This window comes from Camellia sinensis, chromosome 5 (assembly GCF_055761805.1).
Source record: "Camellia sinensis isolate YWXY chromosome 5, ASM5576180v1, whole genome shotgun sequence".
Classification (NCBI taxonomy): Eukaryota; Viridiplantae; Streptophyta; class Magnoliopsida; order Ericales; family Theaceae; genus Camellia; species Camellia sinensis.
Window position 1 is genome coordinate 207,053,984 of NC_138965.1, and position 18,157 is coordinate 207,072,140.

The following is an 18,157-nucleotide window of genomic DNA, read 5'->3' on the forward strand; positions in this document are numbered from 1 at the left end:
AACTATAAAAAAAAAATAATGAGTCATAGTTACTAACACAATAATAAATTATAATTAAGTTATAACTAACATCATAATTAGTCGTAATTAAAGAACATAACCGTTATAAATAGAACATATAATACACACTGGAGTGTTTTTGAGTATGTATTATAGATTTTTTCCAAAACTGTGAGAGTGTTTAAAAAAGTGACTATTTTAATTAATTTTTTGATTTAACAAAAAAAAATAGAGGGATAGTCAAAAAGTCAACACCCCAAACATTTTAGGCTTGTTTAGTTTGTGTTTTAAGATACAATTTTCGAGAAAATTTTTCAAAATTTTGTTTGGTTCAAATTTTTTGAAAAAAAATTTCAAAATCACTTTCTCTCTCCTCTCTCTTACTCAATCATTTTTTCTCTTACATACATCTACTCAATTATAATAAAACATAAAATCATCTCAAATTTTTAAACTCTAAAACTATTTTCAAAATATATAACCAAACAAACAAAAAGAAAATTTTAAACTCTCTCTCCAAAATTTTTTGTGAAAATTATCTCAAAACACAAACTAAACACACCCTTTAACTTTGCCTTGTTCTGGGAAATAAGAAAAAAACTAACTTAGTGACTTTTTTTTAATTTTTTTAAAAAAATATAAAAAATAAAAAAATAATATGATTCAAATAAATAAATAAACTAATTTTTTTTCCCTGCGTTCTAGAATAGCCCTCATCTTCAAATGGCCCTTATCTTCATTCAAATGAACGGATATGTAACAAAATTTTTCTCTTGCATTCAAAGTCAAATGAGATTCAGATCCAGAACCAAGCAATATAAAGAACAATAAATGTGGTCTGTGAATGGGCACAATCACCCTTCCATTACAACAAAGGCAACCACTACTTAATTTTGGTTCACATTTATTGTTCAACATTTTCCTTTTTAACAACCCCCGTGAACTGTGACATATTACAAGTCAACCCAGAATCATAAGATATTTTGATTATTTATCAAACCTACGTCATTTTAAAACAAATGTCTTCAACATAAATTGCTCTAAGAATTTTTTTCACATTTAAATTATTTTTAAAATTTGATTTTCAAAACACCAATTCAAAGACCTTGAAATGGACTGGAGGGTCTCTATCCTTATAGCTGCATTTGGATCCCTCTCATTGATCTAAATCATTTAGTTTTTAGTGTCTCGAGTACATTATTCATAGATAAAATTAAGTTAATTAATTATCAGTAGTTACTTGTTTAGATCATAATTATTTATTTATTTTTTTAAATGATAAACATAATTTAAAGATAAATTATTTACTTTTCTGGCAAATATAATATAAAAATATAATTATTGATATTCGATCAATCTAACTTTTTTTTACATGAATAATCTACCTAAAATTCACTGAAAATTAAAGAATTCAAATCAACAAAATGGACCAAGATGAGCCCACAATGGGGAAAACCGGACTTTGGAAAATAAGTTCAAAAGAACTCTGATGAAAATTTTCAAAATGATATGAAAAAAAAAAAACTAGTTTTGATATTTACAGGCCAACCGAGACTCAATTGCCCAATTATGGTGTCAAAGAATACACCTAGTTGCCGTGATCCACGGAGATGAATATGTGAGTGTCTGGGAAATGAGTTTTTTTTTATATAGGTTTTTTTAGTTGTAGGATATTATTGGAGAAATTTTTTTTTATGTTTGAGAAGATAATTGAATTTTTTTGTAATTAGATGTGATGTAATATTTGTGACAAAAAAAATGAAATGATTGAAATTTGATATGATATTTTGTTTAGATTTCTTTTTTTTTGGTTCTATAACCAATTTGCCTTTTAGTAAAAAAAAAAAACAAAAAAAACCACTAAAAAAATCTTTCCCAAACACCGCCATAGGCATGAAAAGGACAGTGGAAGACTCTCTCACTCACTTTGACAGTGGAAGACTATCTATTCACCTCTTTGGAAATTTTGTATTATTTTATTTGTCGGACTTTAGCCATAGAATTCCATGTCCAAATTAGCTTGCTTGTCTGTATCTTTGAAGAGGCAAAAAAGAGAAGAGGATTGTTCTGTTGTTCTTTCTCTCTCTCTCTCTCTCCATACCAATGTTAGGTGTTCTTAGCATCCTCTTCTTGTTGCTTCCACATCTTTCTTCTTCACTCCCCTTGTGCACTGATTTGAGTAAGCCTCTCTCTCTCTCTGTCTCTCTCTCTCCCCAGTAGATTTTTTTGATTTCAATGAATGAAATTGGTGTTTTGTGGCAATTGGGACTAGGGGCACCCGTCATACCAAAGACTCCTCTGGTCTTCTGTCCACACAATGGGAAAGTATGCTGTGACACAGCCATGGATTTGCAACTTGAGAAGCAATTTCAAGCCATGAATATTTCTGATTCTGGATGTGCCTCCGTTGTGAAATCTATCCTCTGTGCAGTAAGTTTCTTTTTTTAATCTTTGATAATACTTACCCATGTATTGCATATGTTATAGATGTATTTACACGACGATGCATTTGCAATTGTAGATCTAAATTTTTGAAAAATTATTTAATAATTCCGGAACAGTTATATTTTAAGCCAATTATTAATTATTTAGTCTCATGTTATTCCCCATCTCCAATATAAATCATGGACTTTTACCCCAGTCTACCAATCAGAACTTTATAAACTGAATAATCACCCAAAAAATTTACGGTAATTTGACAAATGAGAAATAGAGGTTAAATTTGATAACTATTTCGTAGTTAGTTATTGGAATTTTTACAGTACAATTTTATGGGTATTCTTGAAAAACAAAAACAAAAAGAAAAATATAACAAAGTTTCAAGTTTTGAATTGTGTGCTTTAGATAATATTCTCAATGTCTCAAATTATTTATCCAGCATAAAAAACGTGAACTTAAAAATATTGTATTTTTGTACCAAAATTTTTAATTTTTTTTTTCGCCAATTAAAAGATTTTCTAAGTATTTTTAATTTGTGAAAATAGGTTGAAATTGTTTCTAGTGTAAAAAAAACAATTTGGAACGAAAATAGTAATTACTCGCTGTTGCCATTACATGTATTCAATAAATTTTGTGTATTCTTTATGTCACTCAGGCTATGTTTGGCATAGGTTATTTGGACTAAACTAGTTTTAAAAAGTGGGGTTATTTGAGATAAATTATATAAATATAATTTTTGACTTTTTTACTAAAAAAATAGAGGGAAAAAAGATATATGTCTGGATAATTTTTTGACTTTTTATAAAAAAAAATATGTATTAAAATATTATATCAACTAGCAAAGTTATCGAAGTACCCTTTTGAGGACTGACATACACTGTGTTGCATCAGTGTGCGGTGCTTTTTTTTTGTTTTTTTAAATTTCTATGCATGTCAACAATGGCCTTTTAGTCTTTTTGCCCTCTGTGTATGGTGACTTTTTGACTAAACAATTGATTAGTGCATAGTATTAATTTTTTTACTTTTTTAGTAATTTTTTTGACTTTTTATTTATTTTAGATTGTCCAAAACAAGTATAAAATAGACCAAAACGTCAATAAGATAAAAGAGCAATTTGGCAATTTGTTAAAAAACCAATTTTTTGACTTTTTATCAAGTTCTCTCAAAAAAATCATCAAAAAAGTCAATTTTTTTGCTAAAAAAGTCATCAAAAAAGTCAAAAAGTCAAAAATTTAACTTTTTACAAACTTTTCAAAACACCCCTAAATGTCACATCCAAATTATAATCATTTTATTTTCTCTCTCATAAAAATAAAAAATGCCAAAAAGCTTAACCCAAACGATACTTTTTGGACCCGAACTTTCGTTTGAGATGTAGATTGGCTTTTTGACTATTTTAACTTGGAGTTAAAATTTTTAAAATTTTTATAAGAGAAAAAATTTAATAATTATGATTTGGATGTGATAATTTTTAATCTAAAACTAAAAAATTTATTTTGTATTTTCTTGACTGAAATAGTTTCAATGTAATCCAAACTCACATGCCAAACGAACACTTAGTAGTTTTCCTTTTGAGAAAAAAATGGAAATGTGAGATAAATTGGAAATTGGAAAATTACTTGCAAACGAGTGAAAACCCAATCCAATTCAATCAAAATTGAAAATCCAAGTTTAACAGATCTGGTAATGGCCTTATTTGGTAGAGCTTATTTTCAGTTTATTTCACCTTTTAGCTTAACTTAAGCTATTTTGATGTGTTTAGTTTAGTTTAACAATATAGCTTATAACTTTTTGTAAGTCAAAAATCAACTTATTCTTTGAGTGGGGGATGAGAAGTTTAATTTATAAGTCAAAAATCAATTTATGTTCACAGTTATAAGTTATAAACTGTTAAGTTATAAATTATAATCACTTTCCTACAATTCTACCAAACGGGACCAATGACCGATTTGAATCCAAATTCTTTGAATCCGAATTCACCTTATTCGGATGTCTCATCCATAAAAATGACCCGGTTTTTTTTGGCATTATAATATACTCACCCAGCCCACTTTACATGTCAAACACAACTAATATCCGGACCATTTTGATTTTAGTGGGTTAATGCAAAAACGAGTTAGACTTACAGCAGTAATCTGCTGTGAGCTTCTGGCGTTTTTTTCGAATCTTTTTTGATGATTCAAATTGTTATAGAAAAATGTTTAGGGGGCCCTAATTCTGTGGCTCAAATGTGGCTCAAATGGCCAAAACGACGTCGTTTTGGCCATTTTGATGTTGTTTTGTACTCAAAACGACGTCGTTTTGGCCATTTGAGCCACATTTGAGCCACAGAATTTGGGCCCTCTACCATTGCTCATTGTTATATTGTATGGTTCATTGAGTATATCAATCATATAAAAAAATAAGTTAATCAAAAATCTGTAACCCTATGATCAGATTCAAATTGTTTTAAAAAAATTATTGAGATAGTGTTAACCGTTTATTTTTTTAAAAACAAATGTATTCTTGTTAAAAAGTTATAGATTTTCAATTAATTTGATTTTTTACATGAATGATCTATTTAACAAACCCTATAATATAAACGGTTCAGGTCATAAAAAAAGACTCGAAAAAATCCTCCACGAGAGCACAGCAGAACACCCCCGGTTCTTTCATTATACATAATATTTACTTTGCTTGGTTTCATTATTCTAAAATCACTTTTCAAAAAATTCTACTTTCTTATTTTCAGTGTTTTTTTATTTTTATTGAATTTTTTTAATATTTTAAGCAATTTTTTTTACTTTTTAGACATACCTAACATAAATATACCTAAAAAGTAAAAAAATTATGAAAAAAATATTTTAAAAAATATTAAATACCAAAAATACAAAAAAAAATATAAGAATTCAATACATTTGTTGTATTTTTATGTATTTATTAATTTTTTAAAATATTTTTTTACAAATTTTTTATTTTTTAGATACATCTAAGTAAGGTGCATCTAAAAAAGTAAAAAAAAATGTTTAAAATTTTAAAAATATTCACTGCAAACAAAGAAAAACATGAAAACTAAAAAATTCAATTCTCAAAAAACTTAATTAAAAAAACTCAAACCAAACACACTAATTAATTTCCAAATTGAATTTATCTGAGTCCCTAAAAATCAAGTGACAAAAAAAAGGAAATTATTTAATAATTTCGGAATACTACGTGGTCATATTTCAAGCCAATTACCAATTATTTAACTCTCATGTTGTTCCATCTCCAACATAAATTATGGACCGTTATCCCTCTCTACCAATCAAAACTTTATGAAACATCACAGGTCTATACTCTAAAAATATTGAAAAAAAAAAAAAAAAAAAAAAAAAGGCCCTAGGCTGATTAGTACCAACATGTAGGCCCTAAAAATTATTATTAGGCCTACTTCAATCTTCCAAGAAAAAATTCTATCTGGAGTTCATTTTTCGTCATTTTTGCAGACATGTGATGAGTTTGCGGCAGAGTTATTCAGGGTCGAATCCGTGCCTCGATCGATCCCAGTTCTTTGCAACTCTACTGTTTCAGCAAACTCATCCTTCTGTTCAAATGTGTGGGATGTTTGTCAAGACACATCCATTTTGAATTCCCCTTTTGCCCCGTCTTTACAAGGTAGCACCGGTTTGCCACACAATTCGACCTCTGCCAAGCTAACCGACCTTTGGCAGTCAAAAACTGACTTCTGTCACGCGTTTGGCGGTGCCTATAACAATGATTCCTTATGTTTTAATGGAAAACAAGTTTCACTTATTAACGTTACTGAAACTCCTGTTCCCCCAAATGGCCTATGCCTCGAGAAAATTGGCGATGGACAATACATTAACATGGTTTCTCATCCCGATGGCTCTAACCGTGCCTTCTTCTCAAGCCTAGCTGGAAAAATATGGCTAGCCTCTATCCCCGAGCAGGACTCTGGGAAAAGTTTGGGGCTTGATCAATCTAGCCCGTTTGTGGACTTAACTGATCAAGTTCATCTTGATACTACTTTTGGGATGTTGGGAATGGCTTTTCATCCCAACTTTGCTCAAAATGGTCGGTTCTTCGCTTCATTCAATTGTGATAAGGTTACGTCACCTTCATGTTCCGGAAGGTGTGCTTGTAACTCGGATGTGAATTGCGATCCTTCGAAGCTAAATTCTTCAAACGGAGCTACACCATGCCAGTATTATAGCATTGTTGCTGAATACACCACCAATGGAACAACATCAGACCCTTCAACGGTAGGTATCATATTCATTTTAAAAAAAAAAAAATTCCGGCATGATTGTCACTTAAGGGTCTTGAATTACTTGAATTTTATTGATTTTTAGGCAAAAAGCGCCAAGCCATCAGAAGTGAGAAGAATTTTTACATTAGGCCTTCCGTTTACTTCTGATCACGGTGGGCAGATTCTTTTCGGTCCTAAAGATGGGTATTTGTACTTTATGATGGGGGACGGTGGAAGCAAAGACAATAGTTACAATTTTGCGCAGAACAAGAAATCTTTGCTTGGAAAAATTATGAGGCTCGATGTAGATAACATGCCAAGTGAGTATCATTGAGAGATAACCATCTCTCCTTTGTAGCTTCTTGTTAATTTTACTTCATTTTATTGCATTTTTGTTAGGTGAATCTAAATGCATGAATTTATATACCCAATGGTAGTTTTTACCTACTTTTTTGGGTTAAGCATTTAGGGTGAGTTTGGACAAAGTGTTGGTGATAATTACGAATAAAACATCAGAAAATACAAATAAAAGAAAATTACAATACCTATTGTAAGGGCTGAGGCGTGGAAAATTCTCTCTTTTTAAGGAGATTCAAGCCTTATGTGGTTAGGCAAAGCCTCACACCGGTGCAGCAGAAAAAATCTTGACTTGTCTCTCTCAGGATGTAACAGCCCGACGAAATCATATGATTAACCAATGCTGCACAATTGGTTGAACCCAAAGTTTTATCACATACACCCTTTTTTATTTGCCTGATAATCTCACAAATAAGAAACTTAAGCTACAATAAGAGAGGTGAAAGGCTCAATTTATAGGAGAGGTAACTTGGAGGGCAAATTTTCTTGGAGGAAAAGAAAGGATTAACTTGGAGAACAAGTTATTTGGAACCCAATCACACAATATAATCTATAACAATTATAATATTAAAATACCGCTAACACAAAGCATTTCAATCTACTTGAAGAGCAAGACTATGCATTTGTGAACTCCATATTGTTGTAGAATAGATTGTGATTTTCAAACTTCTTCTTTTTTTTCTTCTTTTTTTTTTTTTCTTTTTTTTTTTTTTTTTTATCTTTCAGCTCCAGCAGAAATAAGTGAGCTTGGACTATGGGGTAACTATTCGATCCCTCAAGATAATCCTTATTCCGAAGACAAGGATTTGCGGCCTGAAATTTGGGCTATGGGACTACGCAATCCTTGGCGTTGTAGCTTTGATTCAAAAAGGCCTTCCTACTTCCTTTGCGCGGACGTTGGACAGGTTATCTTACTTTAAGCACGTAGCGAAGTATGTCGTCTAGCTATAGAGAAGTCGAAAATAAGTCGTTGTTTTTTTACAGTTTTGATGCTTACAAATTGCAAACATTTAAATTCTTACAGGATAGATATGAAGAGGTGGATGTCATCACCAAAGGCGGGAACTACGGATGGAGTGTTTACGAAGGGCCTCTGTTCAATTCTCAGCAATCTCTCAGAGGAAACACTTCTGCTAACTCTATTGATCTAATCTTCCCAGTGGTGGGATATAACCACTCCAGTGTGAATCACTTGGGATCAGCGGCAATATCAGGCGGGTACTTCTATCGTTCCACGACTGATCCTTGCGCGTATGGAAGGTGAAAAGCTAACCTCCTCGCCCTTCACTTGTTTTCCTCATAAAAACTCAAGAACTAATCTACCTCCATTCATCACTCTGAATTTCCCCGGAAATTCAGTTACTTGTACTCAGATTTGTACGCTGGTGCCATATGGGCAGCCGCAGAAACTCCAAAAAACAGTGGAAATTTCAATACAAGTTCCATTCCTTTCACTTGTGCTCATGACTCTCCAATGCAATGCTCCACCGTGCCCAACAGCGCTGTAGTGGCTTTAGAATACGTGTACTCGTTTGGAGAGGACAACAGGAAAGATGTTTTCATTCTGACAAGCTCGGGCGTGTACAGAGTAGTCCGCCCGAGCCGGTGCAACTACACTTGCTCGAAAGAAACTGTGACAGTTATTGGCAGCCCAGTTTCCTCTCCTTCTATAAATAGTAACAATGTGGCTGAGATAGAGATGGAGTTTGTGATCTTGCTTTTGTCATTGATGGTTTTGGTAGGCATGTTTTTGTAAGCTTGAATGAAAGAGAAACTGTGAAAATTGAGATCTTTGTTTTGTGCAAAGCAATGTTGTGAGATTGGTTATTTTGTCATGGAGTGAAAATTAGAATATATTTTGTAACAATCAGATTTTCGAGTCATTAAATAAACTCAAGTAAACCGACTGTAATCATCCACAAAAGCTACATAATATTGCGAACCACCCTTGGTAACTATAGGGGAAGGACCCCAAACATCAGTATGAACTAACTGAAAAGGAGAAGATGAAATAGAACTACTTTTATTAAAAGGAAGAGCAGACATTTTAGTTAGTTTACAACCACGACACTCAGAAATATCAGTAATGGGAAAATTGCCTAAATGTCCAGACCTAACTAACATCCTCAACCGATCACTCGACAGATGACCTAACCTAGAATGCCAAATATAAAACAAAGAGGACTTATTGTTTAAACAAAAAGAAGACAATGCAGTAGAAGACACTTCTAGAGGAACATGTAAGCTGTCCAAGATATATAGTTCTCAAACTCTACGCTCGATCCCAATCTACCTCTTGGATACCCGGTCCTGTACAACATAATGAGAAGAAGAGAAAACAGAGTGAGAGGTTAGGCATATAAAATACAGGAGAAAGAGACAAATGGGAACAAGAAATAGAACCAACTGAGTGTACAGGCATAGAAGAACCATTAGCAGTAGCAATAGTGATAGAAGAAGAAGGAAAGACACAATTACTAAGGAGAGATGCAACCGGGGTCATATGATGTGAACAACTAGAATCAAAGATCCACGAAGTATGGATATTACTTGAAGAGGATGAACCAGACAAACCGAACTAAGTGGTAGTCATAGCGGAGGCTTGGGACGAAAGATTTGGATTGGCCACCATGAAAGACTTGAATTGCTCAAACATAGACTGCATATTGGAAGATGGATCATTCTCAGAAACTGGTGCAGAAAAAGGCGGCAGATGAGCAAGATCCTGAATATGTCGGCTTAGCGAATGGTGAACCAGATGAACGACCCTTGGGCTGCAAAAGTTTAGGACATGCATGTTTCCAATGGCCTTTCTGATGACAGAAGCTGCACTCATCCATGGAAACCCGAGACTTGGGCTTACCAGTAACTTGAAATAAATGAGAAGATGGGATGGGTAAGAGTGGAGGAGTGGCAAAAACTGACTGGGAAGCAGAAGTACCATGAGCCACCTTAAACTGAGTTTCTTCCGCAATAAGCTCATGGACAGCACCATCCACAGAAGGCAAGGGAGACCGATGAAGAATAGCTCCTCGAAGTGGCTCAAATTGATCACGAAGGGCCATGAGAAATTGAACAAGATGTTGTTTCTCCCGATACTTGATATAACTGTCAAGTAACTGCAAATCGGACGGTTCCATCAAAGCAAGCTGATCCCAATAAATAGTCATCTCATTGTAGAACTCCTGAATGGACTTATCTTTCTGACTAGCACTGCGAATAGACATCTCAAGTTCATACTGTTTTGCAAAGTTAGACTCAAGGTACATAGTCTTCAAATAGTCCCAAACTTGTTTAGAAGTAGAATACTTGGAAAAATTCATACCAATGGTAGTTTGAACTAAATTATGAAACCAAGTAAGAATTTGTGCATTTTCCTTATCCCATTTAGCAACATCGGCCACAATTTCTTGAGATTCCACAGGTCTAATAGTTATACCAATAACATAATTCTACATACCTTTACCCATTATAAAATTTTTCATCACATGAGACCAATAATAATAATTGGTACCATCTAATTTAGTAGTACTAGCTTGCAATTTATCATTAGCCATATTGTATACCCAAACTATAGTGCATTCAAAACAGAGTAAAAGGCAGCAGAGAAGAGAGAGAGAGAGATGCTCAACCTGTGAAGAGCAGCAATGTTTGGTCCTCGTCCTCAATTGAACCAGACAAAGATCGAGACCAGTGATGAAGGACCACAAACCAGAGCGATGAAGGACTACAGATCAGTGAGATACCCAACCTAGGTCTTCGAATGGACCAGAGACCAGTGACGAAGGACCACAGACCAGCGATGACGGCTTCTTAGGGTTTCGATTGAACCAGAACCAACTGCTTCAGTGATAACCTACGAATGCGACAGATCATCGAAGCCTTGCAACGAAGCCTTGCGAAGAGGATGAAAGAGCTGCGACAACAACCTTGCGAAGAACGAGTGCGACAGGTATGCTAATGTTTGAAACTGTGCTCTGATACCATGTTAACAGATGACAAAACTTGTGTATATTAATTAATCAAAAGAAGTACAAATCTATAAGCAATAGAATGAAATTCTAATAACCTAAAGTACTAAACTATCCTTAATGAATAATATAAACTACATAATTCACATTTTCATTATGGATAAAGGAACCAAGATTATTAGAATGATAAATTACAATTTGGAATTTTATATCAAATCTCACTTTTGATTTCTTATTTTTAATTCTTACAATAACCATTTATACTGTCGGTCAAATTGCATTGAGACCTTTCTGATATTAAATTACTTTACTTCGTATTAAATTACATAACGAAATTTGTCATGTAAACCTCATATGAGGCATTTTTTAGGACAAAGTGATTTCTTTTTTTCTTTTTTCCTCCTCTGTTTGTCATTATACCCATGGTGGATTTAGAAATAGTAAAAAAAAAAATTACATTGAAAAAAAAAAAAACGAAAGAATTATAAATGAAAGAAAATTACATTCTCACCCTGAAAAATGTCTCCTGCAGGGGTTAAATTAACATCAAACTAACTGAAGGGCTAAATTGCAACTTGACCAAAAATTGAAGGAATTGATTGTTATAATTGAAAATAAGTAACCAAAATGAAATTTATGTAAAATACAAGAGTGCAAAGCGTAATTTACCCTTATTAAAAATTGTTTCCCCCTACATTTTCATAATAAAACTTGTTCCTCCAATAACTTCCTGCCAAAAGAGGGGGCTCCAAAAAACATCAAGAAAAAGAAATTGAATAATGAATGAATCCAATAAAATAAAAAGGGGGAAAAGAGAAGAGCCCAGATATATCTAAACATTAACAACACTAACATGTACAAGCTAATGTCTGCAAAACTTGTTTCTCTTCTTTCCCTTTACATTTCCTTTTTTATTTTTGTTCTTAACTCCGAAGTTTTCAAAATATCTCCTAGCATAAAAGGCTTCTATCACCACGACGATGAGGGTCATCTCATGTTGCAGCATTGGGCTTCTCCTAGACTTTGCAACTTGTCCCACAAGCACATCATCTGTCTCGGAGACTGGTAATGCGCCGTGTAATAATCTTCAACGCAACCGAATTGACAGAACTTCATGCTGTGCAAATACTCAACCAGCCTTGAACTGTTGAACTTTTCTACCCACATCCCCATGCTCACATCTTCCATCTTGAACAACTGCAACATCTCCAATATAGTAAGTCTAAATCAACATCAACAACACTATACATGAGAGAGAGAGAGAGAACATACTCTCAACTTGTGTTTTTCAAACTCCGATACAATGTATTGTGCAATGTCAGGTGAGATTATGTAACCAGGCCCATTTGCATAGGGCGGATACTCTTCTTCTGGCCATTCCTGTGCTTCCAGAAAAGCACATGGACTCATTTCCCCAGAAAAACAATGTACTAACCAAGATAGCACTAGAGATTATATGGTAAATGAGATGTTAAAAGAAAGAGATTTGGATTAAAACAGTTGTTATATGCTTATACGACATTGGTGTATAGAAGTAGAATTTTCATCATAAACAATTTCCTTCGTGTCTATCCAGTTACACCAGTTTAAAGAGGGATTCCAAAGGAAAATGTTTTCAACCCCTATATGTTGATGTGGCAGAAGCTAGATAGAAGGGGTATAATGTCTCGGAATAACAAAATGGTAATAACTAACTTACATATGATGAAATTAATACGCACAAAATCCTTAGTAATTGAATGTAGACCAAAAACTTAATTCCAACGTCTCAATTTTTGTACGTTAATCATCTTTGCAAACTGGTAGATGATATTTATTTCGTCCCTGAATCATTCATATCTGTGGACGAGAAAATTTCAACTAGATGAGAACTACACAAAAACCACCAAGGAAAGGTACGGAACATAGACAAATACATATACACCCTGTTTGATTGACTTTTTAGAATCTGTTTTCTTTTCTTTTGTCTCCTATTTTTTAGGGTTTTTTTTTTTCAAATTTGAAAATATTTGTTTGGTATTTATTTTCGTGAAGTAGTTTCTATTTATTTTAAAAAAACACAAAAAACATATTGTGAAAACTCAACCAAACAGGGTGACAAGCTTATCATTATAGATTCAAAACTTGTCAGTGGAGTGAGTCCCCGTAAAGTAAACAAAAGCAATGCCATGGCCATGATTCTATAATTAAATTGTAACTTATAATGGAAAATCTTATAATGGAAAATCAGTGATGGAAACTTAAACCACTTTTTCTCAGCTAGTTTAATTCATATTAAGAAAGCGAAAAGTTAAAAAGTGTCTTATTAAAAGAAGCAACCAAGATATGCGATAGTAGAACTCAAGGGAGAAACCGAGAAAGTATACCTCATAGGTCACTGCCCATTTACCATTGCGTAGCGGCTTGTGGTAGTAATTGATATTTCCCACATACAGGCTTCGGCCACCATGGACTTTCTTTGCTTCCTCAATCACAGCATCTATCCGAACAAATGTGTCATCATCACACTTCATGATATAGTTTGCTGCCACTCTGCGAACCTGAAATAACCAAATGCATCATGAATGATTTATCTACCCAAAAAAAAAAAAAAAAAAATACCAATTGCAGATTTTAAAGCACCACCCACCCCATATTCACAGATTGCAACTGTCTTCAGAACAACAAGGTCGTAATTATCCATGTATGGCACTATGACAATATCCCTGAAAAACTCTGTTTCTTTCATTAGCTCTGCATTGATTTCCTGTCTTCCATGCTGTCAAAATAGAAGTTCCTAGATAAGTAAGCAACACCAACTTAAGCTATGTTTGGATCATGGATTTCAATAGAGATTTGTGGAGGAAAAAAGAGAGCGAAGGGAATCCAAAATCCAAGCACAGCCTTAAGGTTTCCACACAGAAGGGATGTCGGGAATTAAGACCTGCCACTTTGCCAACCCTTACCAGTGCTACAAAAAACCGAGCCACAACATTTAACGATTTGATAAATGGATGCTGCATCCACGACTTCCTCACAGCCATCCTCTCAGCAAAATGATTTCCTGCAGAAAGAATGCCAATGAAAAGCTCCACAGGCGCATCAGGAAGAGGCGGGGACTTCCATATAGAAAACATCTCGAGATGCATCTGTGGAGCAAAGCTTGGATGCGATGTGGGTAATGAGGCAGCAAATATAGAATGCACATCTAAGTCTCCTTTCACAAATAGTCCTGTTGCGTCATCAAGAGTGAACCCCTATCAACATAATAAGCACCTTGAGACTCCACATTCATCACAAATACACACAAAATCAGCGTGTTTAGTAGCGGTACTCACAGTGCGATAAGGAAAAGAAGTAATGTGCCTCCCATCAACACTGATATGATAACCTTCCAAACCAGCCCGCAAGGTAAGAACAAATAGCTTGTCCTCTGCAAATGGGTATGGCCAATCAACTGTCACCTTCATTGTCCTCCCTATCAGCCTGTTCAACCACCATATAGTCTTAGACTCTTCTGAGCGATTATCATCGTCACGAATCCACTTCTCACATTTCACCTGTCCATCCACTTTATACAACCCTAAAATTAGCAGAGCTGAACAACCATGTATAGTTGAGGAATTCATGATCTACCTACTGAAGCTACTATACTAATCAATGAAAACAGAACAAGCATATGATGAAAACAAATGACTATAACAGTGTTACCAGAAAATACTAATATTCTAGTGAATTATGTTTTGAAATGTACATTCCGAAACATATTACACTTTCATTCCAAATCAGTAAATCTAGTGATCCCACATAAAGGTTTCATTAGGAGGGGGAAAAAAACAAACATAATGAACTAAAATATAAAGTGAGTGAAATTTTGACATGACACAATGAATGGATCATAACGCCCATAGAAATGTGAAGCAACATAATTAATTTTGAAACTACATTTTATTAGGTGCCTAATTGTTAAAAGAAAATTACTCTAAGAGTATATTAAATTCTGTGTAATCTATACAAGTCTATAATAACCACTCCAAGCTGAAAGTTTCAGCAAACATCATAGAGAAACAGTGACTTCAATCCCTATCTATCACATTAAACAAGAAAGTTTCAAACAAAAGTTACATATTTTCCCACTATAATTGATCATTATTCGAATTTAGCAGCATCAGAAAGTAACAACAAAATTCATGTATCCTAAAGAATGATAAAACAGAGTAACAATGACTTTGCTCATTGTTCGAATTTCAAAGCAGCAATAAGTAGAGTAACAACCAAATTCGTATATCCTCAAGAATGATAAAACAGAGTAACAATGAAATTCCCTTACCCGTTTCTTCGCCAGCATTAGACCTCCACCCTTCACACCTCAACGCCGACCCCCATTGCATCCGATAACACGTATTTTGTTCGATAACCGGCCTCCCACTGAAATCCCCTTTCAACCTCGGATTAAAATGCAGTATCCTCGGAGGTTCTTCCCCGTCCACGGTCTTCAACCCCTGCAATTCCATCATAAACTGTGAAACCATCACAATCTCATTCTTCTCTCTCACCAATGCAATCTTTGGTTCAGTCTCTGGGTGAGCCCAATTAGGCTTCCCCACCACTGTAATATGTGATCCCAATGTCAACCCACATGGAATCACCATAATTCGACCTCTCTGTTTGAATTCATCGCCCGAAATCGAAATCGAATGAGTACACGATTCGGATAAATTTTCTCCCCTGTTTTCCAATTCGAGTCGAATTTTCCCAGATGAAATCTCTTCCCATGGCTTCTTTCCCACCATGAAAGCATGGTTTGCCATCTTGTGAAGCTCTGAGAAGTCATTTTGGCTGTGATTTCCAAATGAACCAACATCGAACACTAAGCCCGACACTTGCTTGTGCTCCTCTCGCATTCGTCGCTCTGGGGTTCGAACAAACGATCTCTGTGAAACCCTAAATGATTCGACATTTGGGGATTCTTTTCGTGCCAATTTATCTTCAGCTTCACCAGAACCAAACCCTAACCCTAATTGAGTTTTCAGGACAAGAGGGATTTCGAAACTCATCAAGAGAAGATAGAAAAACAAGACACCCGTCAAGATCTGAATCGATCTTAGTCGACTCAATGACACCAATGTCTCAATCTTTGCTCGCTTCATTGTCTTGGTGCCCAAATCTCTGGGTTTTTTTTTTTAGGGTTTTATGATCAAGAAGGATCTTTATATGCATATAAGAGAGGGAAATCAAGGGTTTGTCTTTGTTTTCTTTTTCTTTTTTGTTTTTGTTCTACAGACTCAAAACTTTTTCAAAGAACTGAGAAAGAGAGTTAGGTTGTCTTGAAATTTATCAACAGACCCAAAAGATTTCAAAGAATTGAAAAGAAAAGGGGTAGGTTGATCAGTTCAAACATGCAGTGCGAGAGAGAGAGAGAGAGAGAGAGACACACACACAGAGACAAATTTTGTTTACAATGATTGTATGTTAGACATTTCATTAAAGAACTCAAGAAACAATAATAACAGTTAGAAACAAGAGAGACTGGTAGTCATGGATTAGCCACCACGAGTCCTCAGGTTTAGGACTTGTCCAAACTTAGGTTTTTTTTTTTTTTTTTTTTTTTTGTGACCTATAAAAAAAAAGATGTTCTAAAGTGTTATCACTACCGAAGTATCAGCCTCCGTTTGGGAAGTGGGTTGACTTTTTGGCTTTTTGACTTTTTTGGCTATTTTAGCCTGGGCTTAAAAGCTTGGTTTGGGAAGGGCTTTTTGGCTTTTTGACTTTTTTGAGTTTTTTTGTGAGAGAAGAATGTAATGATTATGGGTTGGATGTGATGTTTTGTTTGTTATGGCTAAAATAGCCTATTTTGTTTTTTGTGGCTAAAATAGCCAAAAAAGCCCAAGAACCAACTTGCCAAACAGAGGCTCAGTGGAGCTCATCAACCGCCCTACTCACGGACAAGTTTCGATCGGAGTAGAGCGCGAGGTCTCCAAAAAGAGCCTCCGGAAAATTCAAGATTTTTCACGCCCCCAAGAGTCGAACTTACTCATAATTGTGGAAAGACAATGCCTTCACCACTAGGGCACCACCCTCGGTGGTTTGTCCAAACTGGGTTGATCACAAGATTTGTTTACATTTTATGATAGGCAAATTACTAACACCCTTATATTTGATTAAAATGCGAATTTTTTAAAAATTTGAGAAATTATAAATTATCTCTTCAGATTTATACTTGTGTAACAAATGAAAGGATAATTTGTTAGGTAAATATAAACTTCAAGGGACAAGTTATTATGGGCTATTTTGGAAAGTTGGCTTTCACTTTTTTTGATTTGTAGCAAAAGTCAAAAGTTAGCTTTTTTGCATTTTTTTTTATTTGGGAAGTTAGTTTTTAGCTACTGGTAAAATTACAATTCTACCCCTCATAAGTCAAAATGTGCTACATGCGTAAAGTTATAAATATTTTAAATTAATTGGGGTAGTTTGATCATTTTATTGTGATTTGACATCACAAACAAATATTAATCAAAAAAATCAAAAGTAACTTTTTACCAACTTTTCAAATTATTTGTCTAAAAAATTCAAAAGCTTAAACGCCAAAAAGTCACTTTCTACCATCTTCTCAAAATAGGTCTATGTAAATATAAACTTTAAGAAGCGAGATATAATTTCTCAAATCTCAAGAGACAATTCATATTTTAGTCAAGTCTCGAAGAGATGTTGGTAATTTGTTCTTTTATGATTAATGGGTTCTTAATTGATTACATTTGTTTACATTTTGGGTTTTGTTTGAGTGCTATCAATTATTTTAGTTCCATTATTTTTTTAAGACTCCATTTATAAATTTTAAAAAAAATTTAAAAAAATTCTCCCTTCAAATAATACCAAAATTATTTTTGTCAAAACATTTCATTCATTCAATTACATGTACACCACCCACACCCCCACACCCAAAAAGCCCTTCTTCCAAAAATCCTAACAAAACCCACGAAGGTGATTACTTTTTCACCTACACATACTTTATTCATGACCTTACAATGAGAAAATAAATGTAGAATTTTGAATCTTCATTCCTTAAAATATATCAGCAAGAAATTGGGTTGGGATTTTTTTGCTTGAGAAAGAAGAAAAAGAGCCAAATGTGATTACTGTCAATTATCTTGTCAAGACTAGCTTGATTTGTGATCTTTATCGC

At 34.1% G+C, this 18,157-nt stretch overlaps 3 protein-coding genes across 6 annotated transcripts; 1 reads left to right on the forward strand and 2 right to left on the reverse strand.

Moving 5' to 3' along the window:
* Positions 1-1,893: 1,893 nt before the first annotated feature.
* LOC114286700 (HIPL1 protein) lies at positions 1,894-8,891 on the forward strand. Its single transcript, XM_028229904.2, has 7 exons — positions 1,894-2,179; positions 2,273-2,430; positions 5,904-6,680; positions 6,771-6,987; positions 7,751-7,929; positions 8,049-8,284; positions 8,384-8,891. The coding sequence occupies exons 1-7, from the start codon at positions 2,104-2,106 to the stop codon at positions 8,778-8,780; spliced, it is 2,040 nt and encodes a 679-aa protein (XP_028085705.2). The 5' UTR covers positions 1,894-2,103; the 3' UTR covers positions 8,781-8,891.
* A 140-nt stretch (positions 8,892-9,031) lies between these two features.
* LOC145791165 (uncharacterized) lies at positions 9,032-11,476 on the reverse strand. The gene is made up of 2 exons (XM_082871338.1): positions 9,575-11,476; positions 9,032-9,334 (listed from the first exon to the last, which is right to left on the reverse strand). Exon 1 carries the CDS (start codon positions 10,345-10,347, stop codon positions 9,709-9,711), a length of 639 nt encoding a protein of 212 aa, XP_082727464.1. The 5' UTR covers positions 10,348-11,476; the 3' UTR covers positions 9,032-9,334; positions 9,575-9,708.
* Positions 11,477-11,753: 277 nt separating this feature from the next.
* On the reverse strand, positions 11,754-16,528 carry LOC114286702 (hydroxyproline O-galactosyltransferase GALT6). 4 transcript variants are annotated; one of them, XR_014330937.1, is made up of 8 exons: positions 15,305-16,528; positions 14,313-14,545; positions 13,941-14,231; positions 13,625-13,753; positions 13,362-13,535; positions 12,695-12,834; positions 12,268-12,375; positions 11,754-12,192 (listed from the first exon to the last, which is right to left on the reverse strand). XR_014330937.1 is itself a non-coding variant. In XM_028229905.2 (7 exons), exons 1-7 carry the CDS (start codon positions 16,122-16,124, stop codon positions 11,983-11,985), a joined length of 1,965 nt encoding a protein of 654 aa, XP_028085706.2. In that variant the 5' UTR covers positions 16,125-16,528; the 3' UTR covers positions 11,754-11,982. The 4 variants fall into 4 exon arrangements, 3 of the variants coding, with proteins under 3 accessions (XP_028085706.2, XP_028085707.2, XP_028085708.2); XM_028229905.2 differs by lacking the exon at positions 12,695-12,834; XM_028229906.2 differs by lacking the exons at positions 12,268-12,375; positions 12,695-12,834.
* Positions 16,529-18,157: the final 1,629 nt, after the last annotated feature.

Excerpts from the sequence above, each read along its gene's own strand:
- LOC114286700 (XM_028229904.2), top strand. The coding sequence starts at position 2,104 with ATGTTAGGTGTTCTTAGCATCCTCTTCTTGTTGCTTCCACATCTTTCT. Across the intron at positions 6,681-6,770 it reads CAACATCAGACCCTTCAACG|GCAAAAAGCGCCAAGCCATC; the intron begins GTAGGTATCATA and ends ATTGATTTTTAG. Across the intron at positions 6,988-7,750 it reads CGATGTAGATAACATGCCAA|CTCCAGCAGAAATAAGTGAG; the intron begins GTGAGTATCATT and ends TTTATCTTTCAG.
- LOC145791165 (XM_082871338.1), bottom strand. The coding sequence starts at position 10,347 with ATGAATTTTTCCAAGTATTCTACTTCTAAACAAGTTTGGGACTATTTG.
- LOC114286702 (XM_028229905.2), bottom strand. The coding sequence starts at position 16,124 with ATGAAGCGAGCAAAGATTGAGACATTGGTGTCATTGAGTCGACTAAGA. Across the intron at positions 14,232-14,312 it reads CTTCTTTTCCTTATCGCACT|GGGTTCACTCTTGATGACGC; the intron begins GTGAGTACCGCT and ends TTATGTTGATAG. Across the intron at positions 13,536-13,624 it reads TTGCAATCTGTGAATATGGG|GTTCGCAGAGTGGCAGCAAA; the intron begins GTGGGTGGTGCT and ends TGGTTATTTCAG.